At 42.4% G+C, this 26,681-nt stretch overlaps 1 protein-coding gene across 1 annotated transcript in view; it reads right to left on the minus strand.

Moving 5' to 3' along the window:
• The window catches only part of LOC126088492 (laminin subunit alpha-1), a 717,591-nt gene that overhangs the window by 685,569 nt on the left and 5,341 nt on the right, over positions 1–26,681 (minus strand). The window contains exons 3-4 of the mRNA XM_049906633.1: positions 9,628–9,780; positions 2,651–2,944 (exon numbers count right to left, since the gene is read on the minus strand). Coding sequence (XP_049762590.1) covers positions 2,651–2,944; positions 9,628–9,780 — 447 coding nt within the window. The remainder of the gene's footprint in view (positions 1–2,650; positions 2,945–9,627; positions 9,781–26,681) is intronic.

Below are 26,681 nucleotides of genomic sequence, written 5' to 3' on the forward strand. Positions count from 1 at the left end.
TTGCAAGCCGAGAACTGTCATGGAATTCCTTTTGGAAGTGAACTAGACCATCACAGATATTCATAGGTGCTTGCAGAATGTCTGTGGGAACATGGCAGTGAACAAAGCATGATGAGTGATTGGGTGAGGCGCCTGTCATCACTGCAATAAGGTCATGCAAACTTATTCGATCTCTCGCATGCTGGCCAGCCACACTGCAATGTTGGAATGTATGTACACTTTCATTCGAGTTGACTGATGAACCATAACTGAACACCTTGCTACTGAACTGGATGTCCTGTTGGTAGTGTGTGAAGAGCAATGAAGGACCATCTGTGTGGAATAGCTGGCACTCTGTGTGTAATAGCTGGCACATTATGAGGTTGATTGTGTCAATTTTTTGTTGAGCATCAGCACAGGCAATGGAACATGGGTTCATTAGTTCGAACTGGAAACAAAATGGCAATTCATAGAGTGGTGCCACATCGTCTTTCCTCGGAAGAAAAAGTTCAAAGTCGCACCCTCAGCCAGTAAAGTCATGGCAATGGTCTTCTGGGACTCTGAAGGGGTTATTCTGCTTGATGTCCTCCCTCATGGTCCAGTGATTGAGTCTGAAGCATATTGTGCTAGCCTCTGGAAACTGCAGAAGTGACTTCAGCATGTTGGTTTTCACAGAAATGCAAACAAACTTGTCCTTTTCCATGACAACGCAAGGCCATACACGAGCATGCAAACCTGAAAGGAGCTCACAAAACTTCATTCAATTGTTCTTCCTCATCCACCCTACAGTCCCAGATCTTGCACCTTCTGACTTCCATTTGTTTGGCAAAATGAAGGATGCACTCCATGGGAATCAGTATGTAGATGGTGAACAGCCATGCAAAAAACGCACTGTGCCATGGTTTCAGCCCATTGGAAGCAGTATTATGCTATAGCGCTTTCGTGGGACCTGCAGTAGTAATCGAAGGCAGCAACAACAACTGTGGACTGTGTGAATGTTACTGCAAACCATCTGCACCCTCCCATACTTGATGTTTTCCCTAACGGTGATGGCATCTTCCAGTAGAATAACCATCCATGTCACAAATCCGTGATTGTGCTACAGTGGAACGAGGACCGTCATAAGGAACTCACCTTCATTTCTTGGCCACTAAATCTGCCTAATTTGAACTTGGTGGAATATATCTCACACACTATAGGGGTCAAGCTTGCTACCAGCAAGTCACTGGCCTGTAATTACATACTGGCATTACATTACCTATGCATGGATGACTTGTGCCCTATATCTCCAGAAACCTACCAAGGACTTTCTGAATCTGTGCCATATTGCTTTCCAAAGATTGACCAGCACATCATTAAGCAGATGATCATAATGTTTTGAGTCATGAGTGTATTATACAGGGTTGTTACTATCTTTCAGGAGAGTAATAGCAGTATGGATTACATTTCTTACATGGATTAATCTGATCATGTGTCAATCTGTCTTCTACCTGCTGGAAGATGGATTGTTAATTCCAGGTTTGGAGCTGGGTTTTCATAATTTACTACTGAAATAAAACGAAAAGATCAAATAAAAGGACAGGATGTAGCTGTTAGTCGGTCTGTGAATTGTGCCTAAATGACACTATTAGGAGAGCATTGCTCACAAATGGCAGGTGTCCTGGCATGAGACACTTTTTGATGCACTGTTTTAATCTGAAATGTATGTTCAACATATGTACATTGTTTGTGACTTCACAAGCTTTTCTGGCAGGATAACTTGTGGTACTCTTTCCTATTTCTCAGCATATGTTCAAGTCAAGTTAATGTGACTTGAAGATTTGGATGCAAACCTGAAAAGAGTATCACATATTAAACAAATTTTTGTGGGAATGGGTTGCTCAGAGATCGCAGCAAATACAAAGATGTTTCACACTAGGAACATATAGTTTCCATACCTTGTTTCAGGTGCTTTCAATTCATTTAAACCTACAGCTGATCCTCACATGTGTCTGCCGATATCAACTAAAATTAAACTTCACTGTCAACTTGTGGCAAAAATTTGACCAATCTCTCTTTGCATATTTTTTGGAACAGTTCACTGTCATTTTCTTTGATGGCATTCTAATACATTTTTTTTGGCCTGCTAGTTATATAGTGTCTGTGAGTTTGCTAGTCTTATGTACATGTCTTCCCCTTCTCTGTTTGTCCCAATGACTGCTTAAAATGTGAAGTAAAATATAATTTTAGAAGTAAGTGATGCTGTTTCCCATAATTCCTCTTCACGTTAATGAAGAGTTTACTTTCCTTCTTTGTCTGCTAGATTATTATTATTATTGTTATTTCTTCCCTTTCTCAGACATTATGTCTGTTATTATTATTATTATTATTATTATTATTTTCTTGTGATATAATTTATTTTCCACAGATATGTGAGCACGTTCAAGGAGAGAACAGAATGCACCTTCACTTCTTTTGATGAACTATTGTGGACACCAAAGATATGGGGTTTACATATTCATTACTCCCTGATAAATGACAAAGAATTTTGATGAATAATTTAAACCTCGTCAAGCAAACATAATTTGTGTGTGTGTGTGTATGTGTGTGTGTGTGTGTGTGTGTGTGTGTGTGTGGTGTGTGTAGGCTTGTGCACATACGCATGCATAAGAAACAAGTAAATTGTACTCACATAATCATAATACAGTGTCGCTTTTTCACAGATTGTGCTCACTCCTGAGCAATAGCATTCATTGCAACCATCAGGATTGTTCTCATCTAATCCAAAGAAACCAGGTTTGCAGTGGTCGCACTGTTGGCCATCAACATTCTTTTTACAAATGCACTCCTTTTCACAGGCACCTGCAATGGATCCTCGTGGGTCACAGAGGCATGGTGTGCACTGAGGAAATCCACGGTACCATATATCACAGCGATCACAGTGATATCCAGAATAGCCTGGTTTACATTCACATGCTCCAGCAACCTGTTACAGTTTATATTCATACAGGTAATTAAGCAAAACAAAACCAAATTAGATAAGCATTTGGAACAGTAAATAATAGACATAGTTCTTAATACAAAGAGAAAAGTTAAATCAGTAATTTCTCATGCTATTGATGCGTAACTAGATGGATTTACTTGCCAAGAATACACACAAATTAATTAAAAATATATGGATCTGAATAAATTTGAGCATATGGTATGAGACTTTGAAACTATATAACTACAGTGCATGTTAGCTTGTTTGCCACTGCAATGTTCAAAATTTTGTAGTGCCATTGGGGTGGCCTTTTTTTATTTTATTTATTTTTAAGCCTGTTGACATACAGGTTGTGGAACTAGTACAACAAAGACTAAAAAGTTAATGTGTTACATTCACTCCTTGCTGGCCAGATGGTATATGCATTTTAGTGAACTCTAGTTACCAATTATTCCTCTATAAACAGTTATAAAACGTAATAAAAATTCAGTTTTATAGAAGTGAAAATTTTCTGCACCAATACCTCTATGCTGAAAACAAATTCACAGAAATAGTGTAGTAGTGCTTTCAATTTGTATTTGTTTCCTTGAAATTTCAGCATGTTGACACACAGTCCCACCTGCTCAGCGACACAGTTTTTCCTGCCACCCCAGACACTTCTCCATGTTACTGCTGTTTTCACACTTAGTTTGGACATGCAGCGCACAACTGTTGACCACCGTATACATTCCCAAACTCCAACAGCAGCCTGCAGTAGGTCCACTGGATCTCTCTCAGCAGTCAAGCTGCCTCCATGCACAGAACGTGCATGATGTACAAGCATCACAGTCACGAACGTCTGACTCTCATCACCTCTACATGTTTGACCACACCACACAACACAAAACTACCTACTTGTCAATTCAAGTGCTGATGTCAGCAACATGCCCCTGACTGGCACATTCTTTCTGGCTGTCACATCTCACATTCAGCTTCATCTGGAAAATGACACTACAGTTTTGTATACAACTCAATCACCATCAACATGGATCTTGGTTTCGGTGACCCACAACCTAGAACTTCCTCATTGCTAGTGTCACAGGACGGGTGCTCAATGCAGAATTATTACAACACTCCCAGCTCCTACCACAGCTGGTTCATGGTGTTTTACTTCAACAAAACGGTGGTTGACCGATCATAAGCGTCATCAGCGACAAACTCCCCTCAGTCAAGGGTCTGTACCAATCTCTTCAAGCTAACTCAGTGTTGACCCTCACAAAACCTTCACCCAGTGTCTCACTATTCTCGATGAGATTTAGTCACCTCAGACTCAGTATTTTAACATAAGCCTCTCTAACAGTTATGCGCATTATGAAAATTATGACCTTTGCCAGCATCCCGCTATAGCCATGGCCGTACTGCAAGATGTGGTATAATCTCGCCAATTTACTTTGACATCATGTGCCCCTACCTACATCGAGTTCAACGTATGAGGCATCAACGTTGCTCTCCCTCCTGAAAGAGCCATGGCGCACCTTGCAGACCAACTCAGCTTGCTCACCTGATTTAATAAACGAGGTTAATGAATTGGCGCTACCGTACACTGTGTATGAATGTGCCGGTGCAACCAGCATGCCATCCCTGTGTATCCCATGTCCCTTGTGCATAGTGTTATCCATAGTGGAAATGTGCACCGGATTGTCACCACCCCAGGTCCGCCTGTCTGAAGCCGACCAGGCTACCTACCTCCACACACACACTCTACCTGCAGAAAAAGCTGCCATAGATGAACTGTTAAAAGCAAGGATTGTCTGCCCCTCTAGTAGTTCTGGGACATCACCCATTAAACTCATCTTAAAGACAGATGGTACTTGGCACTCGTGTGGTGATTGCAAAGCTTTAAATTCATGCATTGTAATTGAAAGCTGTCCGATTCCTAACATGCTAGACTTCACATACTCTCTCATGGGTGCATTGATATTCAGTGTGGTAGGCTACAATAAAGTGTACTTACGAATTCCTATTAATGCGGAGACCATTGCAAAGAACGCTATCGTTACATCATTTGGCCTTTTTTTAATTTCCGTCATGCCACATGGACACAAAAAACAAAGCTTGGTAGTGTTTTATTGACATCGACATGTTGAAATTGCGCTTCTGTTATGCATATCTGGACGATATCATAATTTTCTCCACCACAGCTAAAGGGCACAAGCACCACCTCAAACTAGTTTTCGTCATCCTAGCACAGGACAGTGAGATCATTGACACCTTCAGTTGCAACACTGTGAGGTAATCTTTGTCGGCCGCCTTGTTGACACCAACATATCTACTGCACCCCATCTTGTCGACACCAACATATCTACCGCACTCCTGAAAAAACAGACGAAATCAGTCTTTTATCACCACCTGCAGACTATCATGAATTACGTAATTTTTTAGGGATGATAAACTTTTACCACTGTCACCTCCCTAATGCTGCCACCACCTTTCTACCAGTAACCAAGGTACTGTCGGGAAAAAATAAAACTGGCAAGCACTGGCTCACGTGAACTCTGCACATACAACATTTTCAAGGCTACTACTCTAGCTCACCCTTCTCCTATTGCCCACCTTTCATTCATCATTGATGCAAGTGGCTATGCTATCATGGCAGTTCTACGATAGGAGCATGGGGGTGTTACATAACCCTTGCACTTCTCCTCACTGAAACTTTGTAAATTCCAATGAAAATGGTCTACCTTTGGCCGTGAACTGCTCGCAGTGTATGAAGCCCTATATTGCTTTCAGGATGACATCAAAGGCTGATGCCTCATAATTGACACTGACTGCCAGCCCGTCGTGGCTGCCATCAAAAACCTGTTTGTACAGAGAATGTCATTGCAGACTACCAGTCTAGAATATCCATGACCACATCACACAACCAGCTCGCCAACACGCAGTCTCATGGCCAGCATATCATCAACCTTCTCCATGACATAACACCAGAACTGTCTTCGACCCCCTGCACAATCTTTGATATCCCAGGATTTGACCACAGGTCAAACTTATAACAATTGTCAATGTCAATTAAATTCAGCAACAGCTGTGTACTTTAAGACATTATTCTATTTTATTCTGAAGGCAACCAGTTTTGACATTTCATTATGCCAAAACTGGTTGCCCTCAGAATAAAATAAAATAATGTCTTACAGTACATGGCTGTTGGTGAATTTAATTGACATTGACAATTACTTAACCAGCTTATGTCCCCTGGCCATGATGGACCAACAGAGATTATAACAGAATGGTTGGTCTGGCCTAATGTAAGAAAAACTGTGAAGAACTGGGCACTTGCCTGCACAGCCTGCCAAAGAAGTAAAGTCAGCCTCCATGTGCACATGAGGGGTGAAAGCCACAACCATCAGAGACATCACCACAGAAACAGTCGCCAATGCGTTCGTCAATATCTGGATCTTTTGTTTTGGTTTCCCAGTTTTTAATATGAGTGATCAGGGACATCAATTTGATTCCATCTTATTTATAGAACTGTGTAACCTATGTGGCACCTGTAGATACCACCCCACAGCATACCAACCCCAATGACAAAACAACGTGCTGGTCAAATGCTAGCACTGGACCCTCAAAGCTGCTCTTACGTGCCATGACAACTCGTGGACAGATACCCTTCCGTGGATGTTGGTGTGGCTACATGCAGCCTACAAAGAGGACCTTCACGCCTTCCTTGCAGCACTCCTCCATGGCGAGCCTATATCCCTCCCTGACAATTTTGTCACTCAACCTCCCATCCCTCTCCCCCCCTCCCCACCCCATGACTTTGACCTTCCGACGCTAGTCGCACATGTGCACCAACATATAGTTCACCTGCTGCACATTTACTCCTCCCTGTCCACACTCCATGCCTCGTGCGTTCATTCACAAGGTATTAGTCTCATGGTCCCTTGTCATGCTCCATGACAATACCATCAGGCCCACTCCCCACTCTAACCCATCCCCCCCCCCCCCCTGTTCTGGTCTCTATATAGTGGCAAGAAGGTACTTGACACTATGCTTAACAGTAAACATGCCATCTCTGTTAACAGATTAAAGCCTGCATAGACATTATCAGACATCAACGGTGCTGAGCTTATGCCTGACATGCCTTGTTCACCTTCCAATCCCAACTCCCACCCCGGACAGTTAGTCTTATGTCTTTGAACAATGATTGAATCAATCCTGACAGCCCTAGTGTTATGCTAGAACATATACACAAACACCCATAAATAAATTTATATGTTGTACAAATGGCATTTATCTGCCACCATTTTTCTTTCCTTTTTTAGGGATTCAATCCAGGATAGAAGACTCAAGACTGAATGTGTGAGTGAGAGTGCTTTTCTTTCTTTTTTTTCGCACTTTTGATTAATGACATGATTTTTTTTTTCTTTTGAGTATATGATTTATGTTGTCAACAGTAGATTACAAATCAGGTTTATCATCCTGGAATAAATATCTGTGAGCTGAATAGCAAATCCATCTGCAGGAAAAATATATTTTCTACTTTCAGTAACATAACTGTCAGTTGTTGTTGTTGTGGTCTTCAGTCCTGAGACTGGTTTAGATTAGATTAGATTTACTTTCATTCCAATTTGCAGCTCTCCATGCTACTCTATCCTGTGCAAGCTTCTTCATCTCCCAGTACCTACTGCAACCTACATCCTTCTGAATCTGCTTGGTGTATTCATCTCTTGGTCTCCCTCTACGATTTTTACCCTCCACGCTGCCCTCCAATACTAAATTGGTGATCCCTTGATGCCTCAGAACATGTTCTACCACCGATCCCTTCTTCTAGTCAAGTTGTGCCACAAACTTCTCTTTTCCCCAATCCTATTCAACACCTCCTCATTAGTTATGTGATCTACCCATCTAATCTTCAGCATTCTTCTGTAGCACCACATTTCGAAAGCTTCTATTCTCTACTTGTCCAAACTATTTATCGTCCATGTTTCACTTCCATATATGGCTACACTCCATACAAATACTTTCAGAAAATGACTTCCTGACACTTAAATCTATACTCGATGTTAACAAATTTCTCTTCTTCAGAAACGCTTTCCTTGCTATTGCCAGTCTACATTTCATATCCTCTCTACTTCGACCATCATCAGTTATTTTGCTCCCCAAATAGCAAACTCCTTTACTTCTTTAAGTGTCTCATTTCCTAATCTAATACCCTCAGCATCACCTGACTTAATTCGACTACATTCCACTATCCTCATTTTGCTTTTGTTGATGTTCATCTTACATCCTCCTTTCAAGACACTGTCAGTAAACAATGATATAAAGTCAGTAACTGTGAAAATACTTTAGAACTGTATTCAGTATCTTACTGAAAGATCAAGAGAGAGATTACTGTTGGTGATAAATGGGAAGAATTTCATATTACCTGTCTGTGGCTACAAGATTGAGGTATTCAATCACAAGGATGAATCAAGTATATGAATAAACCAGATTTTTTTCATGTAAATTTATTTAAGCTTCATATAGATTCATACACACAAAATTATTTTTCTATAAAGTCTCCTGAATGGGAAACACATTTTTTGCAGTGGTTAGGCAGTTTCTTGATCCCATTTCCATAAAATGAATATGCCTGTGGCAGCAACAAGTTGCACACGAACACTTTAACAGTGCCATTGTCATTAAATCTGTGTCCTGACTGTTTTCTTTAGTGTTCCAAACTAATGAAAATCATATAGCAATGATTCTGGACGGCAGGGAGGATCTTCTAGTGTGGTTCAAAAGAATTCCTGAATTTTTTGTCGAGTTCAAGCAGCCGCCTGGGATGGAGCGACATCATGAAGCATGATCACATCCTGGATTGGAAATGCATACCTTTTCTGATGATACGCATGTTTTGTTTGGTCCAAACGTTGGCAACAGTGTTCACTGTATGATGTTTGTGGTGAAAATTGATGAGAAGAATTTTCCACATGGACAGATGGTTTTTTTCTTTGACGGGTGCATATTCGCTCATTTTACTCCATTCCCTGTAGCTTTTTTAGATTCCAGGGTGTGATGGTGCACCCGAATTTCTTTACATGTGACAATCAAGTGCAAAGAATGTTCCGCTTGAGTTTGGCAGCTTGTCAGTAGCCATTTGCATATCTCAAGACAATGAAGCTTGTGATCTACACTGAGAAGATGAGGCACACAACTTGTGAACACTTCCCAAAATCCATGGTTGTCAGTCGTCAGTGAGCCGCATTCTCAACTGTTTCTTGTCCTTGTAAAACCAGTATGTGCAATATATAAACCTGAGTCCCTTCTTACAGTGTTATCCCCAAACTGTGCATCTAGTCTTTTCAATATTTTGGTTGGGTTTTAAGCTCTCTGTAGTGTTAAACTTTATCATAACGCATTTCACAACAGCTGACTGTACCTCTTGCTCTGACATTGCAGTTCTGACTAAAGAAATGGTACGACAGTGTTCTAGCTGTGGAAAACAATCACTAGAAATGAAAGCAAAAATGAGCAGAGATTGTGCATCTCTCCATTAACAAAAAGGTGCCTAAAACAAAAATTTGGGTTTATACTTGATTTACCCTCATCCTAAAACAGTCATTACAGTCATCACATTTCAGTTTTGAAATAAGGACATCAACTGAAGAAGAGGCATGATAAAAACTATTTTAAAAAATTGCAACATTTTGTGGTTGCCACTATACCTTTCCATTGGTGTCATCTTTAGCACAATTTCCTGTTGCACCAGAAGAGTTGCAGTCACACGGTACACATGGATTTGGGTTATCTGGACTCACCCCTGAAGGACGATACCAACCATCTACACACTGCTCACAGTTGTTCCCTGTAGTATGGGCCTAAAATGAAGAGAAACAAAATACATAGATTACATACAAGATAAACTGCCAAAATGCACAGACTCAATAAATGACTTAATAAATTTCTAAATTATAACATGTATGGACCATCCCTCCTGTGAGTCGTCAGATGTATTTTGCTGGAATTTTGGCAGGTATTTGCAATTTTGCTTTTGAAATGTGTACCTAAAGTCAGCCCAAACAAATACTGTTTATCACTTTTTTCATGCAATGCCCAGTGTCAGTGGGAAACACCAGTTTTGCATTACAAACGAACTGATTTATAAAGAGGACTCTTACATGCCCTTTTGATAGAGTGATCCCAAATTAGTATGGTGTGATAGTCATTTTATAAATATGTAATAACAGGGACAGTAAAACAAAGAATAAGCTGCACTCCAGCAGCTGCAGCCCATCCTATCCTGCACTGACTGCTACCGCCATGCGGCAGAGCAGCTCCATCACTGGAGTAATGGTTATACTTTGTGTTTAATTGTCCCTGTTTATATGTGTGGATAAAAAATATTGCACTAAACTAATTTGGGACTGCTCTATCAAATGGACACATAAAATTCCACATTAAAAATAATTTTGTTTGTAACAGGAAAGAAACCAGTATTTTCTGTTGATACTGGGAGTCGCTTGAAATAAGTGATGCACAGTATTGTTTCAGAATATTCCAGCTACACATTGCTGAAACAAAATTGTAAATATCTGTAGAAAATGTGCCTGTTGAAAATGTGCCTGATGACTCATGAGGGGCACACAATATATAAGAGTCATTCATTGCTTGTGAGTTCATGTGAACCCAACAAGAGTAGATTTTTTAAGAGAGAAGATATGTGGCAATGTTGTGGTAGTAGTATTTATAGCACAGAGAATAATTCTCATATGCATGTCCTCCAGACTAATATCATAATTATTTTATGACAATATTTATTTAAATTGTGATATTCCAGGCTGTGCATTATTAAAAAAAAAAAAAGATTACACTGAGAATTAACATGGTGAGAACTGAAGTATAGTAAACGTGAAATGTAAGTACTGTACAGACATTTTTTTATAACAAACGCTCACAGAAAAAAATTAATTTTGTAAGTAATAAGTTATTTACATAGTCTTGAGTTGCAATTCCTCATTCTTTATGGCATATTTAGTGATTCATATTCAAATACAATACTGATAGTAATATGTCAGTTGAGTGCTTTTTGAGAGGAAGAGATATGTTCTGGCATCCTCTTCTGCTTCCACCATAAACACCAGCAATACAGTTTTGGTACCTCTACACATCAGTTTTTATTCATTATGTTAATATACTCTGAGTGATTAGAATAGAGGCATGTGACACACATCTCATTGAAAACTGACACCACTAGTGTGAGTGATGGAAAACCTTTCCAGTACAGTAGTGAATAACTCCAAAGGACTTCCCAGTCATCAAATACAAATGATTTTCTTTCAGTTTTCAGATGGTTTTGTGATGGTGAGGATGTACTGTTAGAATTTATTCCATTTAGTAGTGCCGAATCACTGTATAAAATAGGCACTCTTAGTCACTGGGACTTGAAGGAAAGAAAAGAAGAGAAACATAGAGAATGAGATGGATGTATAATGAAAGAGACTGGAGCACAAATAACAAAAGAGGAACACAGTAGAGTAACAAGGCACAGATGGCACTATGTAATTGTGCCCCCTTCTATCTTATTACATAGGTTCATCCATTCTTTATTGCTGTCTCAGGTTTTACCTCTAATTTTTCCTTTTCTTACTATTCTTCCAGACCTTCCTGTATTTTTAAATATGTAACACCTGAACTGCACGTGAATAGTTACCTTTCATCCTTCCAATGTTTGCCTTTGCCAGCTGTAGTAACCCAATGTGAGCTATGTGCTAGGTTACATATAAGCCTGTCCTCAACTCACTTCAAAGAATTGTCTCACATTCCACAGCACATGATCTAATACTTTGTCAGTAGTGTGAAGACAGGAATGGAACATCTCAGATAAACTCCTAAGCCACTGCTTGAAATAATACTATGAGAATATTTTCAATACATTTTAGGTGTGCTACCTAAATGTATTTGGTCACAGTTACCAATTTAATAGTGGCTACTGATTCTAATTGCCCATTTGGGATTCGCAGTGGCGTAGATAAAATCTGTACACTGCAAATATGTGTTTAAATTAAACAGTGGAAACTCCAGGTTGAAATATCTGCAATGTAAGTTAAGGAAAGATTGCTACTTATCATAAAGATGACACATTAAGTTTCAAATAGGCACAGTTAAAAGGCACTTACACATCAACTTTCGGCCACATGCTTCCCCAGAAAAGAAACAGAAGCAGCATTCAAGCACTCCTCAGTGCACACATCACCGCCAGTTGGAGTTGGCAAATGAAACTTCCATCCTTCATTGGTGTGCACATGTTCATTAACTCCTGCTGCTATTAAGAGGTGTTCAGGATTTGGTGTCAAATCTAGTCTTCCCGTTTCACGGGCAACGCTAAGCAAAAGAGCCGTCAGAAGTTGGCAAAACGCCACAGATACTTGACTAGGCCTGTTAATATTGGGGATGCTCTTAACCTTGCTCTTTCGATTTGATCTCATTTATTTATTCACCCAACAATCGTCGCAAAATCGTACGGGATTTGTCAACATAAAACGATGAATAGAAATAGCTCAAAATCTACATATACAGAGAATATACAAGTACATTTTCGTGAGGATATGACAGGTGGTCAACCGTGGTCTCGCTGAAAGAACTATCCTGATATTTGTCTAACATTGTTTAGGAAAAAGTAAAAAAACCTGAATCAGGAATGCTGGGCAGAACAAAACCCATTCTCCCAAATATGAGGCTGGTGTTGTAAGAACTGCATTACATCATTCGGTTGGTCCCTATTGTACAATGTTATTTGACTTATACACAATCCGCACCAGATAATTATAAATTAAAACATAAATTTTCGCTATCGTCGACTCTCGCAGATTTCATCTCGTTTCCCCCTTTTGCCTCCATTTCATCCTTCTCGTGATTTTTCACATGTAACTGGGTGTTTTTTGCGATTTTCTTAGATGTAATTCTACATTACTTACACAATTTCCTGCATTTTTACCACCACTGTGGATCCTCGCTCCTTCCATCTGCGTCAGTACTGAAAAGTTTCCTTATCCCTAGCCAGAACCCAGTCCCACATATTGTTCCTGTGTTGTTGCTCGGCTCACGGAATCCCGCCAAATGGCCTTACTGTGAATTTACCCGTCTTCTGCTGTCATCCCTCATTTCACAATGACCTCCACCTATTCAGACTCTGCCAATCCTTAGCCCTCACCAACATAATCCTGGAAAAGCATATCAACCAAGCCAAAACCTCCTTGCAGTACCTTCTCTCCTTCCACAAAATTCTCCTGCTATGCAATCCCAAATTCCTGGAACCCATAACACACATGGAAACTCTTGCCTTCCAGGAACTAGAGCAACATGCACAATGCCACCTCAAAAAGCTCTCCACCCTGCTCACTTCCTATTCCCACCTTGGAGTACCACTGTCCACCCCTCTACAACGACCTCCAAACCTCCTCCACGTCCCCTCATAGCTGACAAACTCTGTCTTGCAGACCTACAACATTTACTCCACCCTCCAAAACTCCCTCTCACCACTACACAGAATCCAGAACCTAAACAGATCCGAAACACAGTCATGAACCTTTCTTCCAGAAGCCTTAGCCCCACAGAAATATCAGTCCTTTCCAAAGGCCTCACTTTTTGCCCCACTCCCAAATTCAATCGTGCAGGACGTGTATAATACCATCTCTCCTTCTTCCGGTCCCTACAGTGGAAACACTTTATTGCCCCCAACCCTACCAATCAGACTCGACCAAAGACCAATGTTGAGCTCTGCCTATCTAAGTTCACTCCTCCATCCAAGTGTGATCCACCCCCACTACCCCCAAATCATCCCCTGTTAACTTTCCAGAATTTCTTAACTCGAACCTCGCCTCACCACCATTCCCCAAATCCCTCAACATGCAAACTAACCTTACATCCACAGAAAGAACTGCAGTCCACCATCTTAAAACTGATCCTGATCTACCTGTAGATAAAGGCTCCACCACTGTTGTTTTGAACCCCAAGAATTATCTGGTAGAAGGACTGTCAGCTGTCAGACACATCCCCCTACAAACCTTGCCACAGTGACCCCGTTCCAGAAATCCAGCAGGATCTCCAGTATCTCCTCAAATCCTTAGGCCCATCGCAGAACCTCTCCCCAGAGTCCACCTCTCTGCTCGCTCCTAACAGTCCCCATACTCATACCTTCAACGTGGTTCCTAAAATCCATAAACCCAACCACCCAGAACGCCCCATTGTGGCCGGTTACTGTGCCCCCACAGAGAGAATCTCTGTTCTTGTAGACCAACACCTCCAACCTATCACCCGAAACCTGCCCTCCTATATAAAAGATACCAACCATTTCCTCCACCGACTCTCCACAGTTCCTGTTCCTTTGCAACACAGTGCCCTGCTTGTTACTGTTGATGCCACCTCCCTTTACACTAACATCCCTAATGACCATGGCATTACCGCTGTTGAACACTACCTTTCCCAATGCCCGACAGATTCCAAACCAACTACCTCCTTCCTAGTCGCCATGACCAACTATATCCTCACCCACAATTACTTCTCCTTTGAAGGCATTACCTATAAACAAATCTGCGAGCGGCTATGGGCACGTACGTGGCACCATCCTGTGCCAACCTATTCATGGGCCATCTAGAGGAATCTTTCCTAAATACCCAGAATCCTAAACCCCTCACCTGGTTCAGATTCATTGACGACATTTTTGCGATCTGGATCAAGGGTGAGGACACCCTTTCCACATTCCTCCAAAATCTCAACAGCTTCTCCTCCTATTCCTTCACCTGGTCCTACTCAACTCGACAAGCTACCTTCCTAGATGTTGACCTTCACCTCAAAGGTGGCTCCATCAATACCTCTGTCCATATCAAACCTACTAACCACCAACAATACCTCCACTTTGACAGCTGCCACCCATTCCATACCAAGAAGTCCCTTCCATACAGCCTAGCTACCCACAGTTGTCGCATCTGCAGTCACAAGTGGTCCCTCTCGAAATATACTGAGTGTGTCACTGAAGTCTTCCCATTATTCTCCTAACCTTGAACAAAAACAAATCTCCTGTGCCTTATCTTTTCAGTCTCCCACCACCTTACAAAGTCTGATCATCCGTTCACGGAGGAGCATTCCCCTCGTAACTCAGTGCCACCCAGGACTGGAGCAATTGAATTACATTCTCTTCCAGGGTTTCAGCTACCTCTTGTCATGCCCTGAAATGAGAAATGTCCTGTGCACTATCCTTCCCACCCCTCCCACAGTGGTATTCCGCCATCCACCGAACCTACACAATCCCTGCTCCCAACCCCTTACCTCAAGGCTCATACCCCCATACCCGAACTAGATGCAAGATCTGTCCTACGCATTCTCCCACCACCAACTACTCAGTCCGGTCACAAGTATCACGTATCCCATCAAAGGCAGGACTACCTGTGAAACCAGTTATGTGATCTACAAGCTAAGCTGCAACCACTGTGTTGCATTTTTTGTGGTTATGACAACCAACAAGCTGTCTGCCCGCATGAGTGACCACCAACAAACTGTGGCAAAGAAACATGTGGACCACCCCATTGCTGAGCACGATTCCCAACATGACATCCTTCATTTCAGTGACTGCTTCACACCCTGTGCCATTTGGAGCCTTCCCACCAACACCAGCTTTTCTGAACTGTGCAGGTGGGAACTTTCCCTGCAATATATCCTACTTTCCCATAACCCTCCCGGCCTCAGCCTTCATTAGTCATTGTCCTCTCCCATCCTTCCCCTTATCTGTTCCCACTCCAGCACTACACAGCCCTCATTCCTCCATCTCGTGCAGTCTTTTTACTTCTCCCCTTTTCCACTATCCCCCCCCCCCTCCGCCCCACCTCTCCACTCCCTCTGTGTAAGCTCCTGACAGCACATAGCGACCCTACCCTCTTTCCACTTCATCCTTCCGCACTCACCAGCAGCGTGTCACTGTCCGCCACACCTACTCTACTATCCCTTCCCCTTTCCCACCCCACTCTCTTCCTTACCCCCATCCAGGCACCACTCCCATCACTGCTGCTCGCAGTGTGGTGTCAGTTGCTCGAGACTCCTGTCATCTGTTTGAGTTGCGTTTGCGTGAGTGCTTATGTGTGTGTTTGCCATCTAATTCTGACGAAGGCCTTCTGGCCGAAAGCTATATTTGTGACAGTCTTTTTTGTTGTGCCTATCTCTGACTCAGCATCCCTGCTATATGGTGAGTGGCAACTTCCCTTTCCACAATATTGTTACATTTCATCCTGGATTTTCCATTGTTTGAAAACATAAATTTACATCACTGCACACATTAGTGGCACCTGCAGGTGACTTCTGGATCGTGAACATGCTGCTACGCCCCTTGCATTCCCTCCAATCTGCTCAGGGTACTGGATCCAGTTCTGTAGACATGTAACTAAGCCATATGCATATCTTCATGCCCTCCACAGTCTGCCTGAAAAACTAAGTCAGTATCCGCCCATGCTGAGTGAGATTTTGAGCTCAGGAGGACGAGACATTACTATCGTGTACCATAGATTCTGACTCGTGATTTTCTTGTAAAAACATTACATTGTGACCATATATTGCAAGGTAACAGGGTGTTCCAGTTGCCCCATTTTATTATTAACCATTACTCTGAGTCCCATAAGTAATCTTTAATTGGATAGTGTGCACTATTTAGGAAGAGTGTCTTAGCTGTCTTTTTGAACAGATGTATTTTAGTAATCTTTTTCATGTCCTTAGGCAGTTAACAATTTTATTCCTTGATGTAAAATGCTGTTTTGAGTTTTCTGTTTGTTTTTCCTTGTATAGAATTGTAATGTTTGTACCTGATTTGCACAACAGATTGGTAGATGTACTCACACGGTGCAGTAAGTATATCCAATTTTTTAAAACTGTTCTGTACGTTGACCCCTACTTCTTTTTGCCTACTTCCAAACACTGAGTCAGCTCACTTGTGATTTAAATCTGAATTAAAAGGGTGAAAGAATTGTGGATGATGAATAGATGACCATAGTAACACTCTCTAGCTTATAAAAATATCATTATCATGCAGCTCTTAGGAAGATCTAAGTAACTTCCTAGTCCATCAATCTGCCCACTGTATGTACTGTGCAGCTATTGGCTACTCCATTCTCACTCACTCATTGATTGTGTACCATGGGTTCCAAAGAGGCATCTATATTTTGACATGAAATCCAGTCAATGCTAACAGGTGACATTATTCACATACATTAATAACTGCCCAAACAGCTGCCCTAACCTAGATTGGTAACTCACAATAGTGTTCTTTTGCTCATTTCTTTACTGAAAGAAGTTGCATCCTTTCACTGTGAGAAGCGTATTTTCTTTAATTGTAGCCTCATGAAGTGGAACTAGTGCTTTGTAATGATCTCAGTGTGAATAGAGCATCAAACGATACCTTTTCTTTTGAGTCTACAAACATGTTTTAATCAGTAGATAATTAAATCTGTTGTTCAGTAATGTTTGTGTCATTACAGTTTAGAAGAGAATCTAAATTTTATTTGACACACACTTAGAGAAAATCAAACAAATTACATTTTTAAAACTTCATGACAACTGTGTGGGAGACAAGGACTTGAACCTGGAACCTTTGCCTTTAATGGTAGATCCTAAGGACTTGAACCTGGAACCTTTGCCTTTCATGGTAGATCCTCTACCAACTAGCTATCCAAGCAGAATTCACTATCCCTATCACAGCTACTATACTTCTGCCAGTACCTCACCTCTCTTTGTGGACCAATTGAAGTAAGCACCCCCTGGTGCAACTTGTCCGTGATGAGCCAGACGCTGCCCCAGAAGATGAACAGCTATGCTGCTGTTTCTGGGTGCAATGTTTTGTTGTACATAGCTGCCACACTCACTGACACAAACCCCACTGCTGTCACTCTGCAGCCCGAGCCAGCAGCTGGACTGTGTCTTACTGAGGACCATAATAGTGACTCAGAGGAAGATATAGTGATGGAAGGGGTGGTTGCACCCCAAGCCCTGCTCAAGGCATGCTCAATGCTGCAACGATTACATCTGCCACTCATTCTGGCATCACAGTTCCTGTTGAAACAAATAGTGCCACTCAGGTTGTAAAATGTAAATAATGACATCTTGTCATTTTTGCACTCACTGTCACCTGGTTATTTATACTGCATTGACAAAATACAGCCTGAAAAGCAATGTAACTAGAACACAAAAGGCAAAGGGAAGGGAGACACACTAGATCTGATACCCAATAAGAAAAAAAAAAAAATTCAAGTGGCACATTCAGGGGCACAGAACAAAGCTAAACAACTAATGCCAGCTGTACTGAAAATGGCTGCATCCATTAAGGCAGTTGCAACCACTTTAGAACCTACACCTGATGTCACCACTGGTGCTACAGCTATGGAACCACCTGCACCATCTGAAACATTGTGTTTGCCGTCCATTCAATAAAGGAAATTTCAAGGAAAAAATTGTTTAGTAACAAATTTTTGTACAGTGGTGGGAGAGAATGTCAAACAACACCAGCGAGGTGTGAGCATGGGGTTGGGGGGAGGGGTACTGAAAGTCACTTTTTTATGCTTTTCTTGAATAACTAAAAATTGTGCTTTTAGCAGTAGTGTTTCCCAGTACAAAATTAAATGGCATTAGATTTCCAATAAAAAAGGATAATATTAATTTTTTCTGTCTCCTGCATGCAGCAGAACCGTATTGCTGGATAAATGGTGTTCTGTGGGTGTAACAAGGTGAGGGGGATGGGGGTGGAGGGTAGAAGCATGAGGGGAGGTTCATTGCTGGAATGTGGTCATGTACTTCTCTTTGAAGAGTGAGAAGGTGATCTCTACCCTGTCTACCCCACTGTGCCACAATTACTAATAATGCTAATGCAAGAACTACATATGAACAGAACCTTAATAGATCTCTACACACTGTTGTACACTGCTAGAACGGAAATTGATTTTTGTCGTCCCATAATGCATGTAGTGTTCTTCCAGGAAAGACACCCTCCTCCATGATGGCTCAGAAACTCGTCATAGAGTGGTGGTAGTGTTCTTGTTTCAAGTTTTCTCTGTTCCTTTCTAACAGTATCAAGTACCATATCTGGTGGCCTGCAATTGTGGCTTCTGATGGAAAGTAGTGAGCTACTTTGTCAGAACTTCCAATAAACATCTACCACAAGCAATACATGTTCACATTGGGCAAAACTCGTTTTTTGTATATGTCATATTCAGAAAAAAATTCACAGGTTTGTGTGCGAGATTTAACAGGCAAATAGTAAGTCTTAATGAAATCAGTGCACTGCATAGATTCGTATCATTTAAAAGTCATGAATACATATGAGGGGCATTCAATAAGTAATGCAGCATTTTTTTCTGATTTTATTCAGTATTTCAATACACAGTATTATTTCCCACACTTTTGGCTTCTAAACCCAATTTTGCAACATATTTTCTGTTCAATGTGAAGCCCTTATGACACCTTACTGGGAGGACCTTTATGCCTGCACGGTACCGCCCTACTTCTCAGTGTCGGAGCCAACATCTTGCTGCATCAATAATCTCCCCATCGCCCACATACTGTTTCTCACAGAGGGCATCCTTCGTTGAGCCAAACAGATGGAAGTCCAAAGGTGTGAGGTCCTGGCTTCACGCTGGATGAAGAAGAACAGTCCAATGAAATTCTGCAAGTTCCTCTCGAGTGTGCAAACTTGCGTGAGGCCTCGTGTTGTCACGGAGAAGGAAAAGTTTGTTTGCATTTTTGTAGAGATGAACGTGCTGAAGTTGCTTCTTCTATTTCCTGAGGGTAGCACAGTATACTTCAGAGTTGGTTGTTGCACCATAAGGGAGGACATCAAACAGAATAATGCCTTCAGTATCCCAGGAGACTGTTACCGTGACTTTACCAGCTGAGGGTGTGGATTGAGGTGGTGTGGCACCATTCCGTACACTACCGTTTTGTTTTTGGTTTGAAGTATGAACCCATTTCGTCACCTGTGATGACACTGACAAAAAATTGTCACGATCAGCCTCATAATAAGCAAGCAATTCTGCACAGATGTCCTTTGTCGCTCTTCGCTCTTTACGGTCTTCTGTTAGGCGGCAAGGAATCCAGTGAGCACGCGCCTTTGAGTACCCCGACTGATGGATAAGTGTGGCAGCACTACCGACAGAGACGTCCAGTTGAGCAGCGATCACCTCGAATGAGAGTGTCCGCACATTCCAGCACTGCAGGAATCACAGCTGTGTGTGGCCGGCCAGCACGAGGAAGATCAGACAGGTTTGCTCGACCTCGTTGCGATGATGACAGACACCTCGTCCGACAACTCACCACGTTTTTGTTCTCTTCCAGGTCTCCTTAGACATTCGGCAAATGCCTATGAATATCTGCGATGCTCTGTTTTTCTGCCACAAGAAACTCGACGACAGCTCTCCGTTTGGAATGCACCTCCATTACAGACGGCACTTCGTAGGCTACGTATAGTGCAGCCACGTATCAGAACTTCGTGAAACTAATGGGGCTGAAGCGGGAATATTTCATTACATCCCAAACAAATTCCACCTTTTTTCAACTGAAATTTACTAAGAAAAAAACTGTGTTGCATTACTCGTTGAATGCCCCTCGTATATAACTCAGTTTTGCAAATTGTGCTGTAGTCGCTTGGTGGTGAATTAATGGATGACCTGAAAGTTACTGCACTTCACTCACTGTTAACTGTGTTACCGGTAGATTGTAAGAACCACTTCCGTTCAGGAATTTCTGGCACTTGTAGAGTGGGCTGCACTGAGTGGAGCCACTTACCACACATCCACAGTGTGTCTCCTACGAGGGATGTGAATATGTCTTGTGGAATGGGGCTGATTATGTTCAAGTCTAGAACAGTAATCTGTGATAATGTGTTGCTTCACTTGTGTTGAAATATCTTAAGTTCTATAGTACCCTGATGATCTACTTCTTTTGCAGAAGGAAACACTTTAAGCCTCTGGGCCACTCCAGATGTTCAGAGAGCTAATGCTGATGTAATGAATTAGATACCCCTCCTGCTGTGGGAAGTATTCCAGCCAGTGATAGGGAAGACAGTGAAATCGTCTTTGTTGAATACATATTGACAGCATGTTACACTTGGGACAGGCTATTCAGTATAGTAGACAGTTAAAAGCTACAGCTGTTTTATCTTTTTACATAATATCTGATTTAACAACTGCAAATAAGTACTCATTCAGTAAACTGAAAATAATTATGCTGTAGAAATATGAGCTCACTGAAGTTATTTTGTCTACTTACAAAAGAGAACTGGACAGGAAATGCTTGGAGGGGGTTGGTTGGGTTGTTTGGGGGAAGAGACCAAACTGTGAGGTCATCGGTCTCATCAGATTAGGGAAGGACGGGGAAGGAATCCGGCCGTGCCCTTTCAGAGGAATCATTCCGGCATTCGCCTGAAGCGATTTAGGGAAATCACGGAAAACCTAAATCAGGATGGCCGGACGCGGGATTGAACCGTCGTCCTCCCGAATGCGAGTCCAGTGTGCTAAAATGCTTGCAAGATACAGACTGCAAACTGAAAACTGAGCAACGTTCGTGGTAGGGGAAGTTGCCTTTCCCAGAGGAATGCTACAGCTACCATAGAGTATGCCTAAGAATCGCACTCACGCCTCACTGGTGGGGATTTTTAGTGTTGTTAATGGCACTACTTCCTACCACTGTACAAAATTGGTAACTAAACAATTTTCCCCTATTCAACCTTTTTTGGTCTTAGTTGTTTGGGCTGTTGTGATTGGAAGTCGAAATAGGAATGCCACCTCATGCTGCAGCACAGCTACAATCCCCTGATGCAACACAAAACTTATAGCATCACTATGATAAATATTAATCGAATCACTTGTGGCGATAAGATCCATGCTTTTGCAGACACTCTGTTAGTAATTTTGGTAGATAGTGCTCTTTCTCAGGAAGTTACCACTGCTGATATTGTTGCTGCAGGTTATATGGCCATTTTTAACGTGATTAGTGAAGATGTGTGATGTCATTCCCTTTGCTAATGTCCAGTGTCTTCTTGGTGGTTGAAGTATCTGGTACAATCAACGGAATACAGGTAATAAACCTCTATGCACCCAGAGGGTCAATCAAATGATATAAGCATTTTCCTTTTTATTTATTTATTTTCAAAGACCTAGCCAGTCTTATAGGCATGAACAATGGTCTGCTAGTCACTGCTGGAAACATTAGCTGCATCCTCCATTCTAAGGAACAGATGCCAAACTTCAATAAGTATCACAGACTGGAAAATATGGTCACTGGTCTTCACTTTGCTGACCCTTGGGAAGACGCAGGTCCCGTGTTGTATTTACAGATCTTTCACACTGTGCAGCAAGCAGACTGAATAGGTTATACATGTCTTCTGCTCTGTAACGACATGTCACAAGTGATGATATAGTACCAGTCAGTTTTTATGACCACTGTGCCAACTCGTGTTTTGTAAATCTTCAATGTCAACAGGTCTCTTATAATTTTAGCTACTTTAAGCTGGTTACTAGCTTCCTGCAAGACCCCAAGCTTAAAATTGAAGTAATACTCAAATGGGAACATATTCTTTTATGTGGGCATCCCTATCTCAACATTCTGATGTGGTTGATTATCTACATCTACATCTACATCGACATGGTTGCTCTGCAATTCACACTTAAGTGCCTGGCAGTGGCTTCAGTCTATAGGGAAACAGCATATCACACGTAAATGCTTCTGGCGAAGATCGAGTACAAACTTTTACTATCAGTGCATCAGGGACCTGTATCAAATAGCTACTGTCCTAGACACTGTGACATATGTCTAGCCAAAGTATTTTGAAGCTAAAATCACTGACAGGGCATAAGCAGTTCTCTGGAGTCTTTGTTCAGTCTCGGCCAAAGGACTTCACGACACACGCCTACGAAATGCTCATATAATCCCCGAAGCTGTTAACGACTCTGAACAATGAGTAGATACCCAGAGTGGGTTTATGGACTGTGCCCATGCTTGCCACACAGCACTCAGAACCATCCATGCACACCTGCAAGACACAGTTACAGTCCCTCTGGAAGCCCCATTCACAGTCTACGAAATTGAGGAAGCTACTGCCTGTGCAACTAAGGGAGAGTTACCCTCTGCACTGAAATTTACTGATACTATTGGAACATCCTCCAAGACTTCCTTCAACCTGTGGCTAATGATGTGTCGAGACGTGCTACTCAACCCGCTGAAAGAAGTGAAATAGTTCTTCTCCGGAAAAAAGGATGGAGCATACATGTGTGCAACATCTGTCCTGTCACACTGCTTAATGCAGAATTAAAAATCATTACACACGCGGCCAAGATTCGTATGGAATCACTCTCGGTGAAGACTTCAGGCAGCTATTAACTTTGTGCCGCCCCTTGTAGAAATATCATTTCTGCTTCATGCGGACTACAGAGCGTGATATGCTCCACAGAAGCGCATGGAACTGAAAAAGCAATTGTGTTTTTAGACTTTTCAAATTTGTTTGACCATGTGAGCCATGAGCTTTTAACAGAAGTGATGAAGAGGATGACCCGTGGCTGTATCACGACTGTCCTCCACGGCATATTATCAGATGCTTCCTCTCGGATTTTAATGAATGGTCACCTCACAAAACCACTCCACATCGGTTATTCTGTCCGCCAAGGATGCTTGCTACCAGTAGTCCCGTATGCCACAGCCATTGAACCACTGCTGCGTCTCACTGACAGCAAATTTAGGATTAGTATTTCAGAATACGGGGATCTGCTGCACAGAAAACGCAGATGACGTATCCACCTTCACAACAAGGCCTGGCCTCCCTGGAAGATGTAAATAAAATCTAATTGAAGGCGTCCGAGACTCAGGTAACAGCAGAAATCAATTGTACTTTCCCTTAGAGAAGGGGGCTTCAGTGAAGCACCTGAAGTGATGTGCACCGAGTAACCAGACCTCACACAGTTTTCTCAGCATCTACTGGGAGACCCACCTGGTACCTGGCCACACGATAACTGAGAACTGGGGCGAACATCCTTAAATGCATCAGGACCACTCTAAATCAGCAGTCTGACAGACACGTGAACCTCCTGGAAAAGGTGTGAACAATTCATGTATCCGTCACACGGAAAATGTACTACGAGGCTAAAATACTGCGTTTCCCTGAAGTTCTTGCGGCAGATATTCGGTGGGCATTCAGCTGGGTTCTTCTCCGTGATAACATCTTCAATTTAAAATTCACAGCACTCACTCTACTCCCTTATTGGAATGCCTCGGATAATAAGCCTCGCAGACCAATGCGCAATGCTCCTCATCGATTACACGACAGAAGAAATACAGCATCAGGGCACATTCCTTCTTTTAACCAGCACGATACCGACGAGCCTAGTGCCACGAGTACACTTCGTGACGACGTCCCCTGAATACCAGCACATCCAGAATTACTTTCTCCAATTTAGTTATGCATGTGCCAGTGTATCAAACACCTCAACTAAACGATATACAAGATCATGACAAAGACTGCACCTGGAAACGCCAATGAAGAAAGGGAAGCACAAGTGAACTGGACGGTACTATGGCAAAATATTCACCAAATATTCCTGCTCTCACGCATTCACTTGCGAACGGAAAACTGCGCAGAACCTAAGTCAGCCCAATAGCTGTCTGCCACAAACGGGGAAATATTGATTTGCTAGCGCACAGGTTTTTTTTTTGGGGGGGGGGGGAGCAGTGCAGAACATGTGGATTTTTCTTAACCGCCGACTAGCCATCACCGATAGGACAAACGTATGCTGTCTGAACGTTTGGGAAGTGATGCGGGCTTACAGAGCACGATACCCAGTTACTAAGTAAACGCCGAGCAGTTCTAAGCACTACAGGCTGGAACCGTGCAACCGATACGGTCGCAGGTTCGAATCCTACCTCGGGCATGGATGTCTGTGTTGTCCTTAGGTTAGTTAGGTTTAAGTAGTTCTAAGTTCTAGGGGACTGATGACCTCAGAAGTTAAGTCCCATTGTGCTCAGAGCCATTTGAAACACTTTTTACTAAGCAAAATGTCACTCTATAGATGATCGGAGATATACAGCCACCGGCATTATTTACAACCAAGATGCTACATATTCGGAACTACTGTCCTACATTGAAGAAAATGATTTTAATTGTGCACAATGACAACCACAGGCAAACATCTGGCAACCAGTTGCATATCATGATCACGAAATCCCCGAAACGATGACCATAACGGCTGACCTAAGAGATCAGTGTTGGCCATGGCGTGCCAAACTTGACGAGTGCATGGTGTGCGGGCCAAGGCGCAGCTGTAGCGCCTTTCCTCAGTCCTTCTCGAAAGTACCCGGAACTGCACGATGCTTCATTTAGTATTGGCTGCAGTATTTTTCGGGCGACACAAATCTCTCCTATATTTGTCCGTGGTATGAAGGACGTTCAGAGGTCCAATGGGTGTTTGCACAAAGAGATGTATATAGCGTTCTATCGTCACAAGCATTTAAAAATGAATGAGAATGACAAAAGAGAGGGATGAGTATCCTCAAATTATACAGTCGCACAAGTGACGGGTACTCCATCTTCGCTAGTAAACTACATTGCAATATGATGCAGAAAGAATTTAGAAACACTACTGGTAAAATTGCTTCACCAAGAAGAAATGCAGATAATAAACGGGTATTCATTGGACAAATATATTATACTAGAACTGACATGTGATTACATTTTCAGGCAATTTGGGTGCATAGATCCTGAGAAATCAGTACCCAGAACAGCCACCTCTGGCCGTAATAACGGCCTTGATACGCCTGGGCATTGAGTCAAACAGAGCTTGGACGGCGCGTACAGGTACAGCTGCCCATGCAGCTTCAACACGATACCACAGTTCATCAAGAGCAGTGACTGGCGTATTGTGACGAGCCAGTTGCTCGGCCACCATTGACCAGACGTTTTCAGTGGTTGAGAGATCTGGAGAATGTGCTAGCCAGGGCAGCAGTCGAACATTTTCTGTATCCAGAAAGGATCGTACAGGACCTGCAACATGCGGTCGTGCATTTTCCTGCTGAAATGTAGGGTTTCGCAGGGATCGAATGAAAGGTAGAGCCACGGGTCGTAACACACTGAAATGTAACATCCACTGTTCAAAATGCCGTCAATGCGAACAAGAGGTGACCGAGACGTGTAACCAATACCACCCCATACCATCACGCCGGGTGATACGCCATGTAATCTAATCTAATCTAACGCTTCCAATGTGCGTTCACCGCGATGTCGCCAAACACCGATGCGACCATCATGATTGATTCATCTGAAAAAATGACGTTTTGCCATTCGTACATCCAGGTTCGTCGTTGAGTACACCATCGCAGGCGCTCCTGTCTGTGATGCAGCGTCAAGGGTAACCGCAGCCATGGTCTCCGAGCTGATAATCCATGCTGCTGTAAACGTCGTCGAACTGTTCGTGCAGATGGTGGTTGTCTTGCACGATCCGTTACAGCCAAGTGGATAAGATGCCTGTCATCTCGACTGCTAGTGATACGAGGCCGCTGGTATCCAGCACGGCGTTTCGTATTAACCTCCTGAACCCACCGATTCCATATTCTGCTAACCGTCATTGGATCTCGACCAAAGAGAGCAGCAATGTCGCGATACGATAAACCGCAATCGCGATAGGCTACAATCCGACCTTTATCAAAGTCTGAAACGTGATGGTACGCATTTCTCTTCCTTACACGAGGCATCACAACAACGTTTCACCAG

This window comes from Schistocerca cancellata, chromosome 6 (assembly GCF_023864275.1).
Source record: "Schistocerca cancellata isolate TAMUIC-IGC-003103 chromosome 6, iqSchCanc2.1, whole genome shotgun sequence".
NCBI lineage: Eukaryota > Metazoa > Arthropoda > Insecta > Orthoptera > Acrididae > Schistocerca > Schistocerca cancellata.